The sequence below is a fragment of the Penicillium crustosum genome (genome assembly GCF_028827405.1).
Source record: "Penicillium crustosum strain IBT 35664 chromosome Unknown utg000003l_segment0_segment0, whole genome shotgun sequence".
Taxonomy (NCBI): Eukaryota; Fungi; Ascomycota; class Eurotiomycetes; order Eurotiales; family Aspergillaceae; genus Penicillium; species Penicillium crustosum.
The window spans coordinates 3,710,461-3,727,527 of record NW_026623124.1 but is presented as its reverse complement, the minus strand read 5'-3'; the positions used below and the strand labels follow the sequence as shown (position 1 = coordinate 3,727,527).

Below are 17,067 nucleotides of genomic sequence, written 5' to 3'. Positions count from 1 at the left end.
TCTTAAGAGCATTGCCAAAATTCATGGCCCATGACTGCCGCTTGCCGATGACAATAATTTTGTCTCTCTAATTCCTGTCGAATCTGCCCCATCTCTTAGGGGTGTATGGCCCTCGTAAGAGCCGTTGAGGGTCCTCTGCCACAAGCTCGATGGGTTGCTGTCAGGATGAAGATGATAGCTGCTGGAGCACTTGATCTGCAATCACGATAGCTCAGTGCCTGAATGAACACATCAATATCAGAATGAGAACTTGAGTATCTCCCAAGTTAATTCTCTAAGATGTTGTTGCGGAAAGTCACAAATATGAAACAGTAGTTATTTATAGTCACGGATATTTGAACCTATTTATCTATACCTATTTATTTATTTTAGTTGATCTATACCTTCCGCTTCACCAGCCCACGGAAGAAGTCGAAGCTGTTACTATCACTCTGTAATTGCCACACGCGTCCGGTTGGACGATCATTCCATCCCAACTCCTCGGCCAGCAAAAGACCCCAATCACAGGTGATACCCTGAATGCGAGCGCGAGCACCGCCCTCCTCTTCTAGAGTGACAATCTGGTGCATGTGTAGCCAGTCTTCATAATACATAGCCTCGAAGGCCCGGTCGAAGCCTGTGCGCAAGAAGCGGGTATACAAGCTTTCAAAGGTAGTCAGAATACGAGCCAGAAGCCTCTCGAGCGTGACAGGTGAAGCGGTAGCAGCGCCCGGTGACGCGTAGCGTGCGGCGAGAGTGGTCAATGCGGTTGTCGGAGAGGCGTTGGTGGCATTGACACCGATACCGACGACGGAGATATACTCGTTTGACATGAAATGGGAGTTGATAAGAATACCGCAGATCTTGGTGTACCGTTTCTGTTCCGGGTCATCTGGATCCAGTGCATCTGTGGAGAAAGATCATATCAGTAAACCACCCTTATTAATATAACAAACCACCTGAGACTTACAAATATCGTTGGGCCATTTTAGTTTGACGGGGATCTTCTCGTAGCCTTTAGCGTAGTTCTTGATTCCCCGAACTACCGCCATAGCCGATAGATACTGAAGGAACACGACCGGTGCCGACTGAATCTTGTCCATAGGGTGTCGCACCACAGTTGAAAAGATTAGAGAACCTGCTGGCGAGACCCATACATTAGACCCGCGTCCGCGTCCGGCGATTTGTGCTGTAGCTGTAGCCGTAAATCCTTGTGGCAGCTGACGAAGCAGCTTCGTGTTCCTGATACTCGTTAGAGCCGGTCAATACCAGACCTATCGACCAAAAAAACACTACTTACTTTTCAAGAATTGTGTTCGTGCTAGTCACTACCTCTCCATATAAGAGATTGGAGCCAAATGTTGTGGCCTCTCCCTTAGACTCGGATTGGTATTGGCGGAGATGGGAATAGAATGCATGGTGGTTGAAGTATGGTGTGAGTTTGGAAGATGGTATATCATCATGGAACACAAGCCGCTTGATGATTGCCTGGTAATCAACTATACCCTCGGTAGGCTCCGATGATGCCGCGGGAAGCGCTTCTTCTAGTCCGCCAAGATTCCATGTTCCAGGACGTTGAATGCAAAACGTATCGTATTCGTCCTTGAGACACTCGGTCTGACCTTCTTGGGTGAATGCAGCTCCGAGTCCCGACAGGATATCCATAGGACCGTCAGCATCCATTCCGGACACGTGCATGGACGACAGTGAAGGCACTGTTGTCGTGTCCTGCGTGACCTCGAGTCCAAGTTTGGACAAACAAGCCTTCAAGAAGTCCGTCCTCTCCTTTTCATCGGCAGCGAGAGCCGCCACCATATCCGCATATTCAGCACCGCCCGCCTTCGGGTCCAGATTAGCAGCCGCAAATCTAGTTCATAAGTTAATTACTCAATCAATCCTGCGAATTGGAATCATTGAAATTCAAAACATACTCAGGATGAGGTCCGGTCAAGACTGCTGCTCCATCGCCGACTTTGCAGTATACAACAGCAGCCGCGCCCTCCCCTCCGTCGACATTCAACTTTTCAGTATAGCTCGCAAGAACCTCCACCCCTTTGTCTGCGAGCGACGCCGCATCAACGAAGACACCACCGCCATTGTAGTACGACCGGAAGGTACTTGGTACGGTGCCAGTACCAGTGGTTAAAGCATCCCCGGCCACTTCGACCTCTGCAGCGCGTGCCCCCGCCTCGCTATGGTAAACAAAACCCGGGAATGCCCCGCCCCGACAGATGCCCGGATAGAAAGCCAATTCGCGGTCTCCAATGACCTCCATTGTCTTATCGCCAACCTCGAACTCACAACTCTTGGATCCGTAGTAGCCCCCAGCACACAGCCCGAGGTATCGCCCACCATTGCGGACAAACTGCGTGATGCGCCGGTTCCCCGCACCATTGAGTGTGCGACAGTATCCCATATCTGCGCCGCCAGGCATAACCAGCATAGCACATGTAGTCATCCATGGCTCCTTAAGGAGCATATCGCCCGTCACAGGTGTAACGGCATAGTGGTGGGCGAGCAGGCGGCGGAGGGTGTAAAGGCAGTGACGGATTGAGTCAACGGTGGTTCCATTTCCTGTTGAGAAGTCGTCGGGTTAGGAAAGGGCTAAGGTGCCAGGCTGAGTAAAGAGAAGCGAACCGGAATAAACTAGGACATTGAGCCTTTTGCCGCTGAAATTGGCGTTATTGCCCGTTGGCGTTGACATTGTTGTTTCGTTGCAAAGGGAAATCAGCGCGATAAGATACTACTTAGTTCCCCATCTTCCGCCGAGGCCAACCGCCTTTCCCCAACGTTTCTTATTACCATACCTCAGCCATGTCGAACAACGTGGAGAAGACAGCTGTTATTCCGGATGATGATGAGCCGGATGATTGGTGAGACCATTTTCGGTTACATTGTCTGCGTGGTGCTAATTGCAATGGCAGGGACAAGCGGATCTTCAGCACAGGCTGCCATAGTATGTTATACTAAATTCGAGTAACAAATGCCATACTAACACATATCAGCTGAGCAGGATAAGATGAATGACTGCTACTATGCAAAGAAGGACTGGCGCGAATGCAAAAAAGAGGTGAGCTATAATATCCGCCAAACCGAACATATATCATTCCACCTAGAGCCATTGGAAGGCCGGCTCTGCAGCGATCGTCATTCCACTTCTTCAAAGACCAATGAATTGAGGAGACAACACATAGCTCCAATTACCCAGATCATACTAACTCTAATCAACACAGATGGAAGCTTTCCGCGAGTGCTGGAAGCGTCAGGGCAACGACCAGCGAACACAAACCAAAGACGCATAATGTACTCTACTCATCCATAATACCATGTTCAAATAGTCTCTTCCAATCAATCCCACTCAATACATACCCGATTATCCCAACATTGACAGATCGAAGCTATCAGATTTACATCACGTGATCGAATATATTCCCCTCGTTGCAAGACCTCCCTGGTCCTTCCCCTATCAACAATACAAACCACGATGTCTGCTCCTCTCCGTATCCGGCCCTGGCGGGCAATTGAGACCCTACAAAATGCGACACAGCTTTCGCGCTCAAGAGCCCCCAATCCAAGAATCAGCCAGCTCTCCAGCCCGATGACCAAAAGAGCTATCAGCTACACGACCAAGAATCAGAGCAACCAACCTGCCGCCAAACCCTCACCTTCACCATCACCCTCATCCTCAACCGCAAAGACCACCCCCTCAGCTTCAACGCCTATCCCAACAGGCGTCCCCGCATCCCGCGTCCCAGGCTCCACCCCCAGCCGCGCAACAACCGAAAATATCTCCAAAAGCGGCTTATCAGACAAACCCCTCGAGCTCGAGCGCCCAACCGAAGATAGAATCGACTGGACGCGCTCTTTCCATGGCCTGTCTGCCGAGCCATTCTCCAAAGAAGCAGCCGATATCCTGCTCGCGGAGACAGAGCCTGACGAGGTCGAGATCAAGCCCGATGGAATCCTCTACCTACCGGAGATCAAATACCGACGGATCCTCAACCGCGCTTTCGGCCCTGGTGGGTGGGGTCTCGTGCCGCGCAGCGAGAGTATCGTTACGCCGAAGACGGTGACGAGGGAGTATGCTCTTGTCTGTAATGGACGGTAAGCTTTGCATTTTCCCTGTCTTCTTTTACAATCTTGCATATTTGGATACTATAGAACCAGAACAAGATAAGAAAACACTCAGCTAACACATTCCTCTTTGCAGCCTCGTCTCCGTCGCCCGCGGCGAACAAGACTACTTCTCCCCAGACGGAATCCCCACCGCTACAGAGGGCTGTCGGTCAAACGCGCTTGTGCGCTGTTGCAAGGATCTAGGCATTGCGAGTGAGCTTTGGGACCCGCGCTGGATCCGCAAGTACAAGGCCAAGTACACGCGCGAGGTATTTGTTGAGCATGTGGTTAATAAGAGGAAGACTAAGATCTGGACGCGGAAGGACGATCCTGTTGGATACCCGTGGAAGGAGACTGGAGGTAAATAGGGTTGTTAGGAGAGTTGGATGGCATGGCTAGGCTTTTACCTGGACTCTGTCAGACTTGTATTATAGAAATCTGTATTTGATATGTGTTGGATTATGGGAATATTATCCGTTTCTCTACTCGGTATTCATTGAAGTGCTTCTATCATGGGTTTCTCTGGAAGTATTAACTAATGGTTGCAGAGTTCTTCTGAAATACGAGGCATATCTCACTTATCAGGTAGATCTTAGCTTGAATGCCTATTATCTCTATTGTTAGTGAGAGTCATATAGATACCACAGTCATATAGTAAACACCGCAATAGAATCAATCGTCTTGAAAGTAAAGAAAGTATATTTGATTTTTAAACCCCCCAAAATCGGGAATAGCATAGCTTCATGCCGCACACCACGAAGGGCGTAAATTTTATGCGGCTCAAAAACGTAGAGAAGAGAATCTATCGACATCATACACATAATATGAACAACCCAAGAAGAAAGAAAAAGAAACAGTAGGTAGCCAAGAACGGGTAATCAAGAAAGGGTCAGTGGCACAAAAAAAAAAAAAAAAAAAAAACAATCAAGCCTCATGCTCCCCATATGGAGACTTATCCTTCTTCCTCAGCGGTGCAGTATTGTAAGCCGCACCCTGTTGTGAGATCGACGGCTGTGGCGGGGAGTAGATAGACGGCGGGGAGACGGGGTCATATCGATCCGAGAGTTGGTAATTGCTGGACGCGGTCACGCCAGAGATATCGGGATTTGAATCGTGACGTTCGCGTGCCGGTGTGTTCTCAACACTGTAACCGCCAACCGGAATTTGATTGTACCCCGTATCGTGGGAGTAGTAACCGCCGTCGAAGGGGTTAGGGTCTGGTGAGCCCACCATCTGGACGGTGCTCTGGGTTTGGTCCTGGCCCGAGTGAGGACGGGGCTCGTAGCGGGCACTGTGACGGGAGCCTGGCTTGGGGGTCTCGAGGATGGGGACTTGGCTTGAGGATGGGGTCATGCCCGCGGGGACTGGGGAAAGAGGAGCGTTTCTGGGCGCATCGTGCTCGTTGTAGGAGACGTGACTGCCGAGCTTGCGGTGGCCGGTTGACAGGCCGCGGTTGAGGCCTTCGCTTCCGGTGTGCACGTTTAGCTGGTTGCCTTGGTTAGAGGCATTGGTGGCAGTGCGATGGAGGGCGTTCTCGTGGCTGTCGTAGTTGTCACGGCCGGCGTCGACGGCTGGGGAGCGGGCGTTGAGCAGTTCGACGATGGCGGCTTCGCGCTCAGCGTTGGTATGAGTTGATCCACGGTGGGTGATTGTTCCTGAACGGGTTTGGTCGTATCCTGTCGATTGGGCTGTGTTCTCGTAGTTGAGGATACCCGCGGCGGCAGCGGCGGCACCGGGGTTGGGCTTAGAAGAGTCGGCACCACCTCCCTGAGCAGACTGGCGGCGACCTGCACCTGCACCAGCGCCGGCATCATCACCCTTGTCATCACCATCTGCGGCGTCCGCGGTCTCTTCGTCGGGAAGGGCAACACCTGGAGCGCGAACCTGGATCTTGCGGACGGCTAGGACCAAAGCACACAGGAACTTAGACCGTCGGGCAGCACGAATAGTCTCGTTAGACCAGTTAGACTTGTGACGGATGTCAACGCGCAGTTGGAGCTTGTCCATATCACCAACGCCATCGAGCTCGATGTCAATATCAGGCTGGAAGTCACGGTTGTTCTCCTTGTCGCGGACGAAGTTCTCCATCTCCTGACGCAGCAATTGAACCTCGGCAAAGCTAGTGTCGAAGGCTACGGGGATGACAAGCTGTTCGTGCATAGCATTGGCGCGAGTAAAGTTATCAACCCAGAGACTGTTTAGAATATTGTTAGGCACCTGCGTGATGCGGGAGTCGGTGACATTGCGGAAGACAGTGAAAAGAAGCGAGATACGCTCGACGATGAAAGGCTTGTCGCTGACCTCGACACGATCGCCGATATCGAAAGGATGCTTGACGAAGAGGAAGATGCAGGAACCAAGGACTTCTTGAGCGGTAACGGAGAAGACGAAACTGAGGGAAAGCAGCGAGGTGGCACCAGCTGCAATGACAGTACCGAATCCAGTGGTCACAAAAGAAATGAAGACAAGAACACCGACCAGACCAGCGACACACATGAGCAGGTTGTCCAGAACACGAATAGCCTGGTCGACATCGTGCATGCTGTGGTTCAGGGCCTTTCTCATGCGTCCAAACTCAGTGATGGTCAGGACCATCTCGTCAAGACTGATATCACCGTTGCCGTCCCTGTCAAGAGCCATGAAGCACTCCTCGGCCTCAGCCTCGTGCTCGGCACCTAGGACTTCAACGATATCATCCATGTACAAAGACTCACGGCCCTCGACAACAAACGACATCCAGATACGTCGGGCCAGGGCAGCAGCGTGGCGCCTGCGCTCGAGGGCTTCGATAACCATGGTGTGCGTCGAAGTCGGGTTAAACACTTGCTTACCAGTAAGCTCCGACGCGACGTGTCCAAAAGCGGCGGTGACTTTGTCGCCAACACGACCGACGTTCTTGCCGACTTGACGAAGCATGCGGAGGGGCATAGCGGATGACCGCTTGCCGCCATTGGTGCCAGCTTGCGCCAGGATGGAGTCGAAAATGAGCGAGTCCTCCTCTTTGAACTCAGGGCAGTAGACGGGGAACATATTGCGCGAGGCCTCGAAGAGGAGAGAGACCAAGTGCACATTGCGCTTGGAGGTCTGGATCTTGGCATCGAACTGCTTGCGGTGGTAACTAATCGAGATGAGCTGCACAAGGGCCTTCTCGGCCAAGTAGATGATGCTGCAGACGAGCAGCGCGAATAGAATATTCTTGATGGTCTTCTCCCACGCCTTGACACCCGTGTCGCCGGACTCCTGCTTACCAGGATTCAAGGTCATAACCGGCAGGAAGGTCACGAGGGAAATAATAGCCCAAATCAAAAGCGCAATGGGAGTCTCGAGGGCGCGCAGAATAAGCGCATACTTGCGGGTGCCGGAGCTGACGATACCGCACAAGAACTGGAAGAAATAAGGAATGTAACGGGCGAAGATCTTGGCCGCCCACAGGCTGACCCAGACAATCTCAATCCAAGTAAAGAACCAGTAGAGATGAACACCACCAATTTTCGCGTTCGTCGCGACGGTAGCGCCAACAATGATCGGAATCGCGATCAAAATCGCAATGGGAAGAACATAAATCAAGTAACGAGTGATGAGAGAGTAATTCAAGACAGCTTGGTAGAAACGTCCCATACGGTTGATAGTACCGTCCTCGGGCGACTCAGCAGGCTTTCCAGATAATTCATTTATATCAGTATCCGTGCGACGCCTGCGGCCAGGACCCCGATGGTGGCCAACGATAGGTGCCTTCTCGGTGGTCTGCGAGGCCCCGTCCTGGGGGCTGGTATTGGTATTCCATTTACGGGCGCCCGTTTGGCCACGGGAAGTCGTCTCCGTGAGTGGGATATCAATGGTCACGTCGTTGGGATTCAACATCCCATTGCCATGGCCCGGCATATCGTGTAGTTGCTCGAATCGGTGAGCTGTCAGTCGCCTGGTGGAAAGACTAAGACTCGAACGCCCCATCGCAAGGAGCTCGGAGGGCAGGCAGGGCCTTTATTGTGTCAATGCAGATCCACCCCTAAACCAATGGGTTCAATTGCGGAGGCGGCTTTCGTGTGGTGGAGACACGCGAAAAAAATAGTCCTGTTATAGCACACCAACGGGTGGTAGCCCTGCTGTGTTTCGCCTCCCCCTCGCCGGGTGAACCAAAAACTCCCGCTCTTTTTTCCCCTCTCGCGACAGCTGCCAGGTTATGGGTGGTATATTGCCGGACCAATGCGCGCTGAACTTTGGCAGTCGATCGTTTAATGTCAATGGTCAAGAAGTAGGTGGAGATGTGGATCGGCGAATTGGGTGCTTTAGTGAGAGATCAACCAAAAGCCGTAAATGTACATATGTACAGTAAACGAATGACTAAATCCAAGAGAGTGTCAAGTGTAAGAGAACTAAAAGAAAGAAAGGAAAGTATTCAAGTAGAAAACGCGAACCCATGGACATGGACGTGTTTCAGCTCCGTTGGGGGGGAACACAGCAAAAATGTGAGACCGCCTTCTTCCCCCCTGTGGAATCCTTTCCAGCCACATCATTCGTTGTTTTTCCTCTTAGTCTGTGTCTTTATATTACCGATCGACTCTAGATTACTCCGTATTGGAGACCCTCTTCTCCATTTCGCCTTACACATACTGTACTCCCCCCTGCAATCTACAAAGTACGTGACCTATCCTCGAACAGGATTAAGAACGCGAATTTCGACATGCAGGTCCACTATGACCCCCACACGTCGATGTGTCTGATCGTCCAATGAACAGCTCACATCAGCGGGTGGCTTAAGATCAAACACAGTCTACGGAGTATTCGGTTAGTCAACGGGGAAGGGGAACAAAAGGCTGATTCTAGATGCATCAGAAGCCCGTAATGGGTGTTGTATTTAATTTATTTATGGAGCGCAGGGAGGGCTCAACCCCAACCCCGATTCACGCCCTCGAGTCAACATGCATCTTCTCTAGCGCAGCAACAACCTGCTTCCTATCCCACCCACCCTCCAACCCCCGCACAACAATATCCTGTTCACTCTCCGGAGCCATACCACTCAGGGCCGGCGGTCTCTGATCCAAATTCGTAGGGAAAGGATACCCCTCGGCCACAGCCTGCACAAAAGCCCTGATCTCCCTCTGCTGCAACGAATGCGTATCAGGATCAAGTTCTTGTCCTGCCAAAACACCCCCAGCGACGCGGAACCGCTCAACTAGTAAATCCCAAATGGCATCAACAAGGGGCACAGAATCAACCGTCTCCATAGGTTTCCCAAACGCACTACTAATCTGTAGCAAGTTTGCAACACGTCGGAATCCCCCGTTCTGAGGATCCATCTGATTCGCTCCCGCAGCATGGAACAGCGCCGGATTGAAAAACAAACCGTCTCCAAAACTCAGCGGTAGCGCAACATATTTCTCCTGGAAGAAAGCACGGAACTCAGCCTTCCGCCACGCCAGATACCCAGGCTTGTACGTCTGACTATAAGGCAGGAACCGCGTTGGTCCACTAGCGACAGGCATATCGGTATGCGCGACCGCCCCCTGTAGAGTCAGGAACTGCGACGTCAGCTGCGTCGTAGCCGGGTACCGCTTGCAAGCTACTTCTTCCTGGAAGCCGAGGTGGTAGTCGCGGTGTGCTTCCTGCGCAGCGCCGCCCGGGTGCACAGCGTTGACTTGGGCTGTTACGCGATATGCTGGACCCAGCCAGGACTCTGCGACTGCTGCTAGCCATGGGTTTGAGTAGTAGTCAATGAAGGAGGAAGGGTCTTGGAGCGCGTGTTTTGAGAAGGAGTTCCAGATGCGATCGTTTGTGCCGCCTACGGCGAAGTGGTCTCCTTTCTTGTTTTCTGACTGTGCGGCTTCGCGCGCGATAATCGCGTTGAACGCGGTGTTTGTGGTGTTTAGGGTAGTTTCGTATTTTGTAGGTGCGTACATTGATCGTAGCACGTAGACGCCTGGGCCTGTGTGGAGGATGTGGTGCCATTCATCTTGGAGGCGGTTGATTAGGTCTGATGTTAGGCCTGTGGATTCAAGGGCGGCGAGGTCGTAGATGGGAATATTGGATTGGACTTCGCAGGCTAGTGGGTAGGTTGCTGGGTTGGTGGTTTGCGAGCAGATGTCTTTGAACTCGGAGAGTTGGGGGGTGGAGGGGGAGTAGAGTCGGGATGAAACTCCGTGGCCATTCATGATTGCGTATATCGTACTTCGGAATCCAATTCGTGCAGAAAGTATATGTATACAAAGTATATCCCAATTGATGTCTTCGGTGAACCGTTTAAATATTTTGCGGGCGGAAACCAATGTCCATCGGCTCCCCGCATTGAGAGCGGATATACGGGGAATACTAAACATCAAGTCGCGACTCGGAAAATGGTGTCCGTTGAAAAAGAGGTTGCGAAAAAAGACCCCCAAAAATTCAAAAATAATAGCAAAAGAGTTCTAGACCTAGATGGGTATCACAGCTATCAAGCAGTATAGTACAGGTCTACCGCTACCACTGAAGCACAAAAGAAAAAAGAAGCCAAATAAACCATTTAGTCCTCCCGGACGCCAAAAGCCAGGAGAACGCCGAGCATAGGAAAAGCCTTGCCTTGCAAGACCAAAATAGCCCATGCATAAAATAAGTGGCATCCGTGTTGTGCCTGTTTCATAAGATCCAAATATTCCCAACCCACGCAAATCTATGCTTGAATTTCAAAAAACGTCTTTTTTAGCCAAAAGCAGGAGCAGGAAAAGAATTTCGTAAACGGTGCGTGACTGGGCACTGGGCACCCGTAGCAATTCATGCATTCATCATGACCGCTCCGAGATCCGATGTGAGGACCGGTTCGGACGGCGTGGGTTGGTTGGTTTTGGATTCGCCCAGGATGAGTGTGTGTTCAGACATCGTCTCGATCAGGGCACTCGGTCTTCCAGTGACGGTGAAGAGGACCTTCATGAGGAGAGTAGGGCCCTGTCCGTTGAGACCGCCTTGGGGTTGGCGTCGGGTGTGGGTGAGCAGCACACGGACCAGTTCCCGGATCGCTCCGTCAGTAGACGGATCGTGGATGGCGTCTAGACCGTCGATTATAAAGACCAGCAGTGGTGGGGCGGATTGTAAAAGGGTATCTACTAGCGATAGAGCGGCTTTCCAGCTGGTGAGCGTTCCATCTAGTTGGCGAAACCGCTCCGCGCTGAGATCCAGCACAGCGTCGCTGTCGACTACAGGGGGCAGCCAGTCGATTAATTGCCGGATTATACTGTAGGTAAGGGCAATTAAGCCTTGCTCGTGTAGATTCAGCCCTTTGGCCTCCTGGCTAGGAAGGGTGCAGAAATGAGAAACGACGGGCAATCGAGCTTGACGTGCAAAGGAGGCATAGCAGGCTGAAATTAGAGCCACCGGGTCGAGGGAGGCAGTAGGCTGAGTTCCGCCCACGGCTAGGGCCTGCGATCGTGAACTGGTAGCCCATTGCTGTAGAGATGCAACGATATTACCCTCGGCGACGACCTTGACATCGGGTTCGTAGTCACAAATCTGATCATCACTATCGAAGAAGTCCTGGAGGTGCTTGGATGAACTTTGGATTTCGAGTCGTCCAAGACGACGCTTGGATCCCCTCGACCATTCAAAAGAAGATGTGTCTATCAAATTGCGTTAGACGGGTGATCAAGCTGCAAAATGTGTATGACTTTGTTACCTATATTTGGAGCTGGAGGCGTAGTTATGCAAACAATGCCACCGCTCTGTTCACTGACCGGCTGCAGTTGTTCGCGCACAGAACTCAATGTTTCTGCCAACAACCGATCCCGACCCTCCCTATACCGAGTACGCTCCTCTGCATCTTGTTGAATCTCCCAAATGAGCCGACGGGTGATGGTATTTTGTGCCGCTATCCGACGGTCTTTCCCCCGACGCCCAACTTGGCTGAGTCGAGACTCCTCCCAAAGTGCCCGAGAGCTATATGGGTCTTCCATCTCCTCGTCAACATCCATGGCCGCATGTTGCCATGGAAGGTTCCGTGCTTGCAGCTGTATATAGAGGACCAGATGATGAAATTCCGAGTACACATCCTGGCTATGCATGTTCAGCAACTGGCACGTGGACCTCCGAACATACCAGTCCATGAATTCGGTCAAAAAGAAAAATATTAGAGCGTAGGTTTTCGTAATATGTGGGACTGCGTTCGAGATTAAGCTAGGATCACTAGGAAGACCTAGAGCATCGTGAATATTTAGCAGGGCAGTAGCTAAGCCCTCCATTACCCGTGGGTAATGTGACGATGCCTGATGCGTTATGTTAGCGATGCATGGGAGACCTGTGTATAGGTGATCCACGCACCTTGATCACTGATTGGAGGACTCCGTAGAATAAGGGGGCATAAGCCATAGAGTCCGGGAGGGTAGAAAGGAGGGTCGCGTGAGTGTCGACGGTAGGAAGGAGTCGATCGCACAAGTTCATGGAGTCGCTAAAGACCCGTTGTCGGGGACGAGACATCCAGAATGTCTTGATGTTGCCGAGTAAGATCTGCACGTCAAGTACCGTCTGTGGCCGCTCCTCCCATTGGACCTGATCCTGGGGTAGGAGGAGGCTGATAAAGCGTTTCCAAGTGTGGGCTAACTCATTGCGTTCGATATCGAGTTCGGCGATGGTGGGGATCCTGGGGAAGAATACGGGTTAGAGAACACTTAAACAGGGTCCAAAGTAGTGATACCACGATGGGTACCAAAAATGGTCTATAGAGAGGCTTACGATGAGATTGGCTTCCCGTCAAAGCGGTGTTGCCAGGCCGGGCTCGGGATGACAGTCTCGGGCATGATGCTGCCCACGGGAGTTAATAAAGACAAAGCAGGTCCTCTTTTCACGACATGTCCCAAAAAGGAGATGCGGGTTTGAGGATGACCAAACAAAAATATGGAGAAGGATGGGGAAGGAAGAATTGGACTCTTGACGTGAAGGGCGGGTTTTGCCGCTCAGAGAGGGGGACGAAGCTAAAAATGAGAGGGAAGGAAGAGAGAAAGATGTGTTTCTATTAATACCTTTACTCTCTTTTTTATTAACCCTCTCTATCTTTTTCTGATCTTAAGGTGATCTAGAGCTGTCTTATCTGACTTTATTTCACTTTATTTTACTATGATTCACTTGTTTTTGTATTTCGTTCTTTTGTTTGTTTTTTGTTTTTCTCTCTCTCTTTTTTTTTCCCACAGTGATACGGAGTAAGAAATGCACTCCGGGCCTGATGAGAGCCGAGGCCCTACCCTCTTGCCACTAGGATAAGTACTCCGTACATACATACATAATAATATACATAATATAAAATATGGATAGCATTAACCTTGGAAGTTATACGACATAACAAGTGAAATGTATAGGTTTAAGTATATTATAGTTATGATTTATATATCAGTTTCAATAAAGCGGGGACTTAACTATGAACACAACTATACTTAAAACAAGTGTCTCCCCGGGTGTTCGCCTCTCCAGATTTCTGGAGACTGGACATCATCAAAGAACTTAATAAGGTTTGGGTCTTTTTCGGTCTTTGGGGGTCTTTTGGTCCATTTCGAGAGCTCACCCCCTCTTTGCTTTTTTTTTTTTTTTTTGTTTTGTCTCTTTCCCTTTGTGGGTCAAAATCCACGGGGTGCATTGATTTAATAGGTATCTGCGGGGGAGAGCGTTGATCGTGGAACAATAATCCTAGAGCTGAAGAAGTCTATTGAAGGTGTCAGATCAAGATGTAAGATCAGACCATGGGGATGACCATGTTAAATGTCTCATGCCTGGGTTGGAGGCAAGTGAAAAAGAAAAAGCGAAAAAGAAAAAGAAAAGAAAAGAAAAGAAAGAATCCCAAGAGCCTAAGAAGTAAGACAGTGGACGGAAGTCCGGGATTTTAATAAACGGGCAACTTGGGCGAATGGACCGAATACGAGAGCGACCGCATCATCGAAAGATCTACCCTTACTTAACCTATGTAGGGTAAGTCCAGCGATGACGTTCATAATGTGATGTGTTGGATCGTCAGGCAATACAGAGTACATAATGGAGTAATGGAGTAATCTATGGTCAATTAAAGTAATAAAGTAATAAAGCAAAGGAGTATCAAGTTAAAAAAAATCCAAATAGTTATCGATAATAGTAATGTACAACCTTGGAATAAATAATGCAATTTATAATACGTTCTAATATAATGAATAAATCATTAAATCCGTCAATCCCAAACTTCCCTAATCTCCCTCTTATCCGCTTTGATCCCCCCCCAGCCCTGTTAGGGCCGATCCTCTCCCCTCATTTTCTGGTTTTCCCGGTTTCTCTCTTTTTTTATGCTCTTCTGTTCTTGACTAATGTGACCCCCACATTAATTCCATTCCGCCGTCTCCCGCATAATGGGGCTGTTTCTTTTCTTTCTTTTGTTCTTCTCAGTTCAAGCAGAGGTCGTCTCGCTACCGTCAAATACAACTATCCAGATCCAATCCACTGGGTTTCGTATTGAGGGAAGCACTCTGACTGGCCAGAAGCTTGTCCCCTTAGCCGACTCGCTGATTCAATCAACCACTGCCCAACTCAAGGTGCTATACGCTCTACGCAATTGGCGGGGAGCACTGCTGACATCTACCAGTCCTTTAATGTTTCTGGCACTGCCACTCAAGTCATCCCAAGCAATTCCCTCAACTTAAAGAGTTCGCAAATCGCCTGCATATCTTGCGACCAGGACGACTACACTGGAAACATCCGAGTTGACGAGACAATTGAATACGTCACTTCTGCTCAATCCGCTGCAGCCATTCTGCTATACAGCAAAACAGCTACCGGCTGCAATTTCACCTCCGATGATCAGACCGCTGCGCGTTATCCCAATATCTTCACATTCACAACCCGAGGTGGCTATTCTGCACTACTCGGTGCTTTCGATCAATCAACAACTATCAGCATCGTCTCAATGTCGTACCTCTCCAGTGTTCCTTCCGACAGTGATGCCGGTGGCACGAGTGACAGTCCCAACACTGGTTCGTATCCCGACCCCTCTTACCCCATTCAATCCATTGACTTGCCCTCCCAGCGATGATCATCCTGTACAGTATCACGGGTATTATCACCGCTCTGTTCCTGGGTATTATCATCACGGGTGCAGTTCGGGCTCATCGCCATCCGGAGCGATATGGCCCTCGCCGGATTGCCGGACGAGTGCGGCAAAGCCGGGCGCGAGGTATAGCGCGAGCCATGTTAGACACTATACCGGTTGTCAAGTTTGATGACAAAAACGATGACGTGGAGGCCGCCAAAAGAGACGTTGAGATGGTGGGCGCTGAGGATCGTGAACACTCCCAGGCCGATGGGAACACGGGCGTATCGACGCCCCACGAGTCTGAAATGCCAACCCCAGACGATAACGAGCGCCCCACTCCCACAGCCCCCGAAGCCAAGACCGAGATGCCTGACACAGGTAACTTCTCGTGTCCGATTTGCACAGATGACTTCATCAAGGGTCAGGACCTACGTGTACTACCCTGCAACCACCAATTCCACATGGAATGCATTGATCCATGGTTGATGAACGTTTCTGGCACCTGTCCCCTTTGGTATGTTCTATTTGATAATGATATTGATATCAAACTCAACTTCCATGCCTAAACCAAACTAACAATAATCCCAGCCGTATCGACCTCAACCCACCCCAACCTGAAAACTCAGAACAACCTGAAGAAAACACTGAACAACCCGACCATGCATCCACAGAGGGTGGTCCAGTCCTAACAACAGAACAGGCCCGTCAGCAAGCCCGTGAACAAGCCCGCCACACGCATCGCCGTCTAACCAACTACCTTCACGGACCCCTCAACGCCCGACGAATGCGCGATGCTACCGTTGAGGAGCGTCTTGCCGCGCTCCGACATGTCCGTGAAGCAAACCAAGGCGAGGCCGCGCCCGAAGAAGGATCACGTCGTGGTCTGACCACCCGACTACGCGATCGCTTCCGTATCCGAACACGCGCTCACGGTGCCGAGGCTGAGTCTTCCGCTGACGCCGAAAATGCTGCGCCTTCTCCGGCGGCTCCGGCGCCCGTCCATCTCACGCCGTCTACTGCATGATGATTTCACTCCTTCACATATCACTCCTTTACGTTTTGCATATATTTTCGATTTACGATTCAGATGATCTCAAGGTCCTCGTTAGGAAGCTACATGGCGTTTTTTTTTTTTTTTAAGTGGGTTATGGTTTTCCTCTCCTTGTTTATTTTATGGATTGTTTGAATGAGCATTGGCGTTCTTTTGAATGGGGGTTGGAGGAAAAGAGAGACTGGTTTTTCTCGGTGATTGTATCTGCTGGTTTCTTCTCTGCATATACTTTTTTGTATATCATGAATCTAGGGTCACATACATTTCAATTTACATACATTTCAATTTACATACATTTGGCATATCTCTCTTGGCATATATCTCAGGAGGGATATAGTATGTGGAGGTAGAAGTATAATATTTTCTTATCACGAGGACCCGAGGTCTAGACTTGGATCGATGTTCATCCGCATCATCGATTCACGAGCTATCATCTCATTTGTCCTGGTTGTTCTTGACCAAAATATAGTAGAGGCTGTGCCAGGTCAGCAGGGAGCAGTACCATGGGTTCGGCAGCTTTATCTCGAGAACCAGTATCAGACCTAATCCATGGATCATTGCCTATCTTGATTAAGAAATCCATGCATATATGAGGCCTTATTAACACTCATATAAAACCCGATAGAGTCCCATGACATTAAGATCGCCAGGCACGAGTCATCCTGTGACCGATTGGCTGATCTCGGATTCGAAGGTTGCATCAGTGGCTGACATAAATCTGGTTTAACCGGACCCGCGTCCATCATATAAACGCCTGTGGACCGTTTTACGTATTTGGGGTATGTGAGGGATATATTATGTACTCAAATATCTCTTCATCTGTAAATCATACATATTATTACGTTCACAATGCACCATAATAACACTCTAAGGGGATATTATCTCTGCCCTGTGGGGAACACAATCGGAGACTACTGCC

The 17,067-nt window shown here is 50.2% G+C and overlaps 7 protein-coding genes across 7 annotated transcripts; 3 read left to right on the top strand and 4 right to left on the bottom strand.

Moving 5' to 3' along the window:
• Positions 1 to 377: 377 nt before the first annotated feature.
• On the bottom strand, positions 378 to 2,683 carry N7487_008491 (biotin--[acetyl-CoA-carboxylase] ligase BPL1; the record flags this gene model as incomplete). The annotated part of the gene is made up of 5 exons (XM_056876221.1): positions 378 to 886; positions 950 to 1,221; positions 1,280 to 1,846; positions 1,911 to 2,553; positions 2,617 to 2,683. 5 exons carry the CDS (start codon positions 2,681 to 2,683, stop codon positions 378 to 380), a joined length of 2,058 nt encoding a protein of 685 aa, XP_056728409.1.
• A 110-nt stretch (positions 2,684 to 2,793) lies between these two features.
• N7487_008490 (uncharacterized protein) lies at positions 2,794 to 3,281 on the top strand (the record flags this gene model as incomplete). Its single annotated transcript, XM_056876220.1, has 4 exons — positions 2,794 to 2,852; positions 2,904 to 2,935; positions 2,985 to 3,049; positions 3,213 to 3,281. The coding sequence occupies 4 exons, from the start codon at positions 2,794 to 2,796 to the stop codon at positions 3,279 to 3,281; spliced, it is 225 nt and encodes a 74-aa protein (XP_056728408.1).
• A 182-nt stretch (positions 3,282 to 3,463) lies between these two features.
• N7487_008489 (putative mitochondrial genome maintenance protein Mgm101) lies at positions 3,464 to 4,463 on the top strand (the record flags this gene model as incomplete). Its single annotated transcript, XM_056876219.1, has 2 exons — positions 3,464 to 4,083; positions 4,190 to 4,463. 2 exons carry the CDS (start codon positions 3,464 to 3,466, stop codon positions 4,461 to 4,463), a joined length of 894 nt encoding a protein of 297 aa, XP_056728407.1.
• Positions 4,464 to 5,019: 556 nt separating this feature from the next.
• On the bottom strand, positions 5,020 to 7,977 carry N7487_008488 (serine/threonine protein kinase; the record flags this gene model as incomplete). The annotated part of the gene is made up of 1 exon (XM_056876218.1): positions 5,020 to 7,977. One exon carries the CDS (start codon positions 7,975 to 7,977, stop codon positions 5,020 to 5,022), a length of 2,958 nt encoding a protein of 985 aa, XP_056728406.1.
• Positions 7,978 to 8,996: 1,019 nt separating this feature from the next.
• On the bottom strand, positions 8,997 to 10,244 carry N7487_008487 (phytanoyl-CoA dioxygenase family protein; the record flags this gene model as incomplete). The annotated part of the gene is made up of 1 exon (XM_056876217.1): positions 8,997 to 10,244. The coding sequence occupies one exon, from the start codon at positions 10,242 to 10,244 to the stop codon at positions 8,997 to 8,999; it is 1,248 nt and encodes a 415-aa protein (XP_056728405.1).
• A 595-nt stretch (positions 10,245 to 10,839) lies between these two features.
• On the bottom strand, positions 10,840 to 12,851 carry N7487_008486 (uncharacterized protein; the record flags this gene model as incomplete). Its single annotated transcript, XM_056876216.1, has 4 exons — positions 10,840 to 11,678; positions 11,735 to 12,320; positions 12,376 to 12,694; positions 12,787 to 12,851. 4 exons carry the CDS (start codon positions 12,849 to 12,851, stop codon positions 10,840 to 10,842), a joined length of 1,809 nt encoding a protein of 602 aa, XP_056728404.1.
• A 1,494-nt stretch (positions 12,852 to 14,345) lies between these two features.
• Positions 14,346 to 16,121, top strand: N7487_008485 (RING-H2 finger protein; the record flags this gene model as incomplete). The annotated part of the gene is made up of 4 exons (XM_056876215.1): positions 14,346 to 14,600; positions 14,651 to 15,038; positions 15,092 to 15,611; positions 15,686 to 16,121. Exons 1-4 carry the CDS (start codon positions 14,418 to 14,420, stop codon positions 16,119 to 16,121), a joined length of 1,527 nt encoding a protein of 508 aa, XP_056728403.1. The 5' UTR covers positions 14,346 to 14,417.
• Between the last annotated feature and the right edge of the window lie 946 nt (positions 16,122 to 17,067).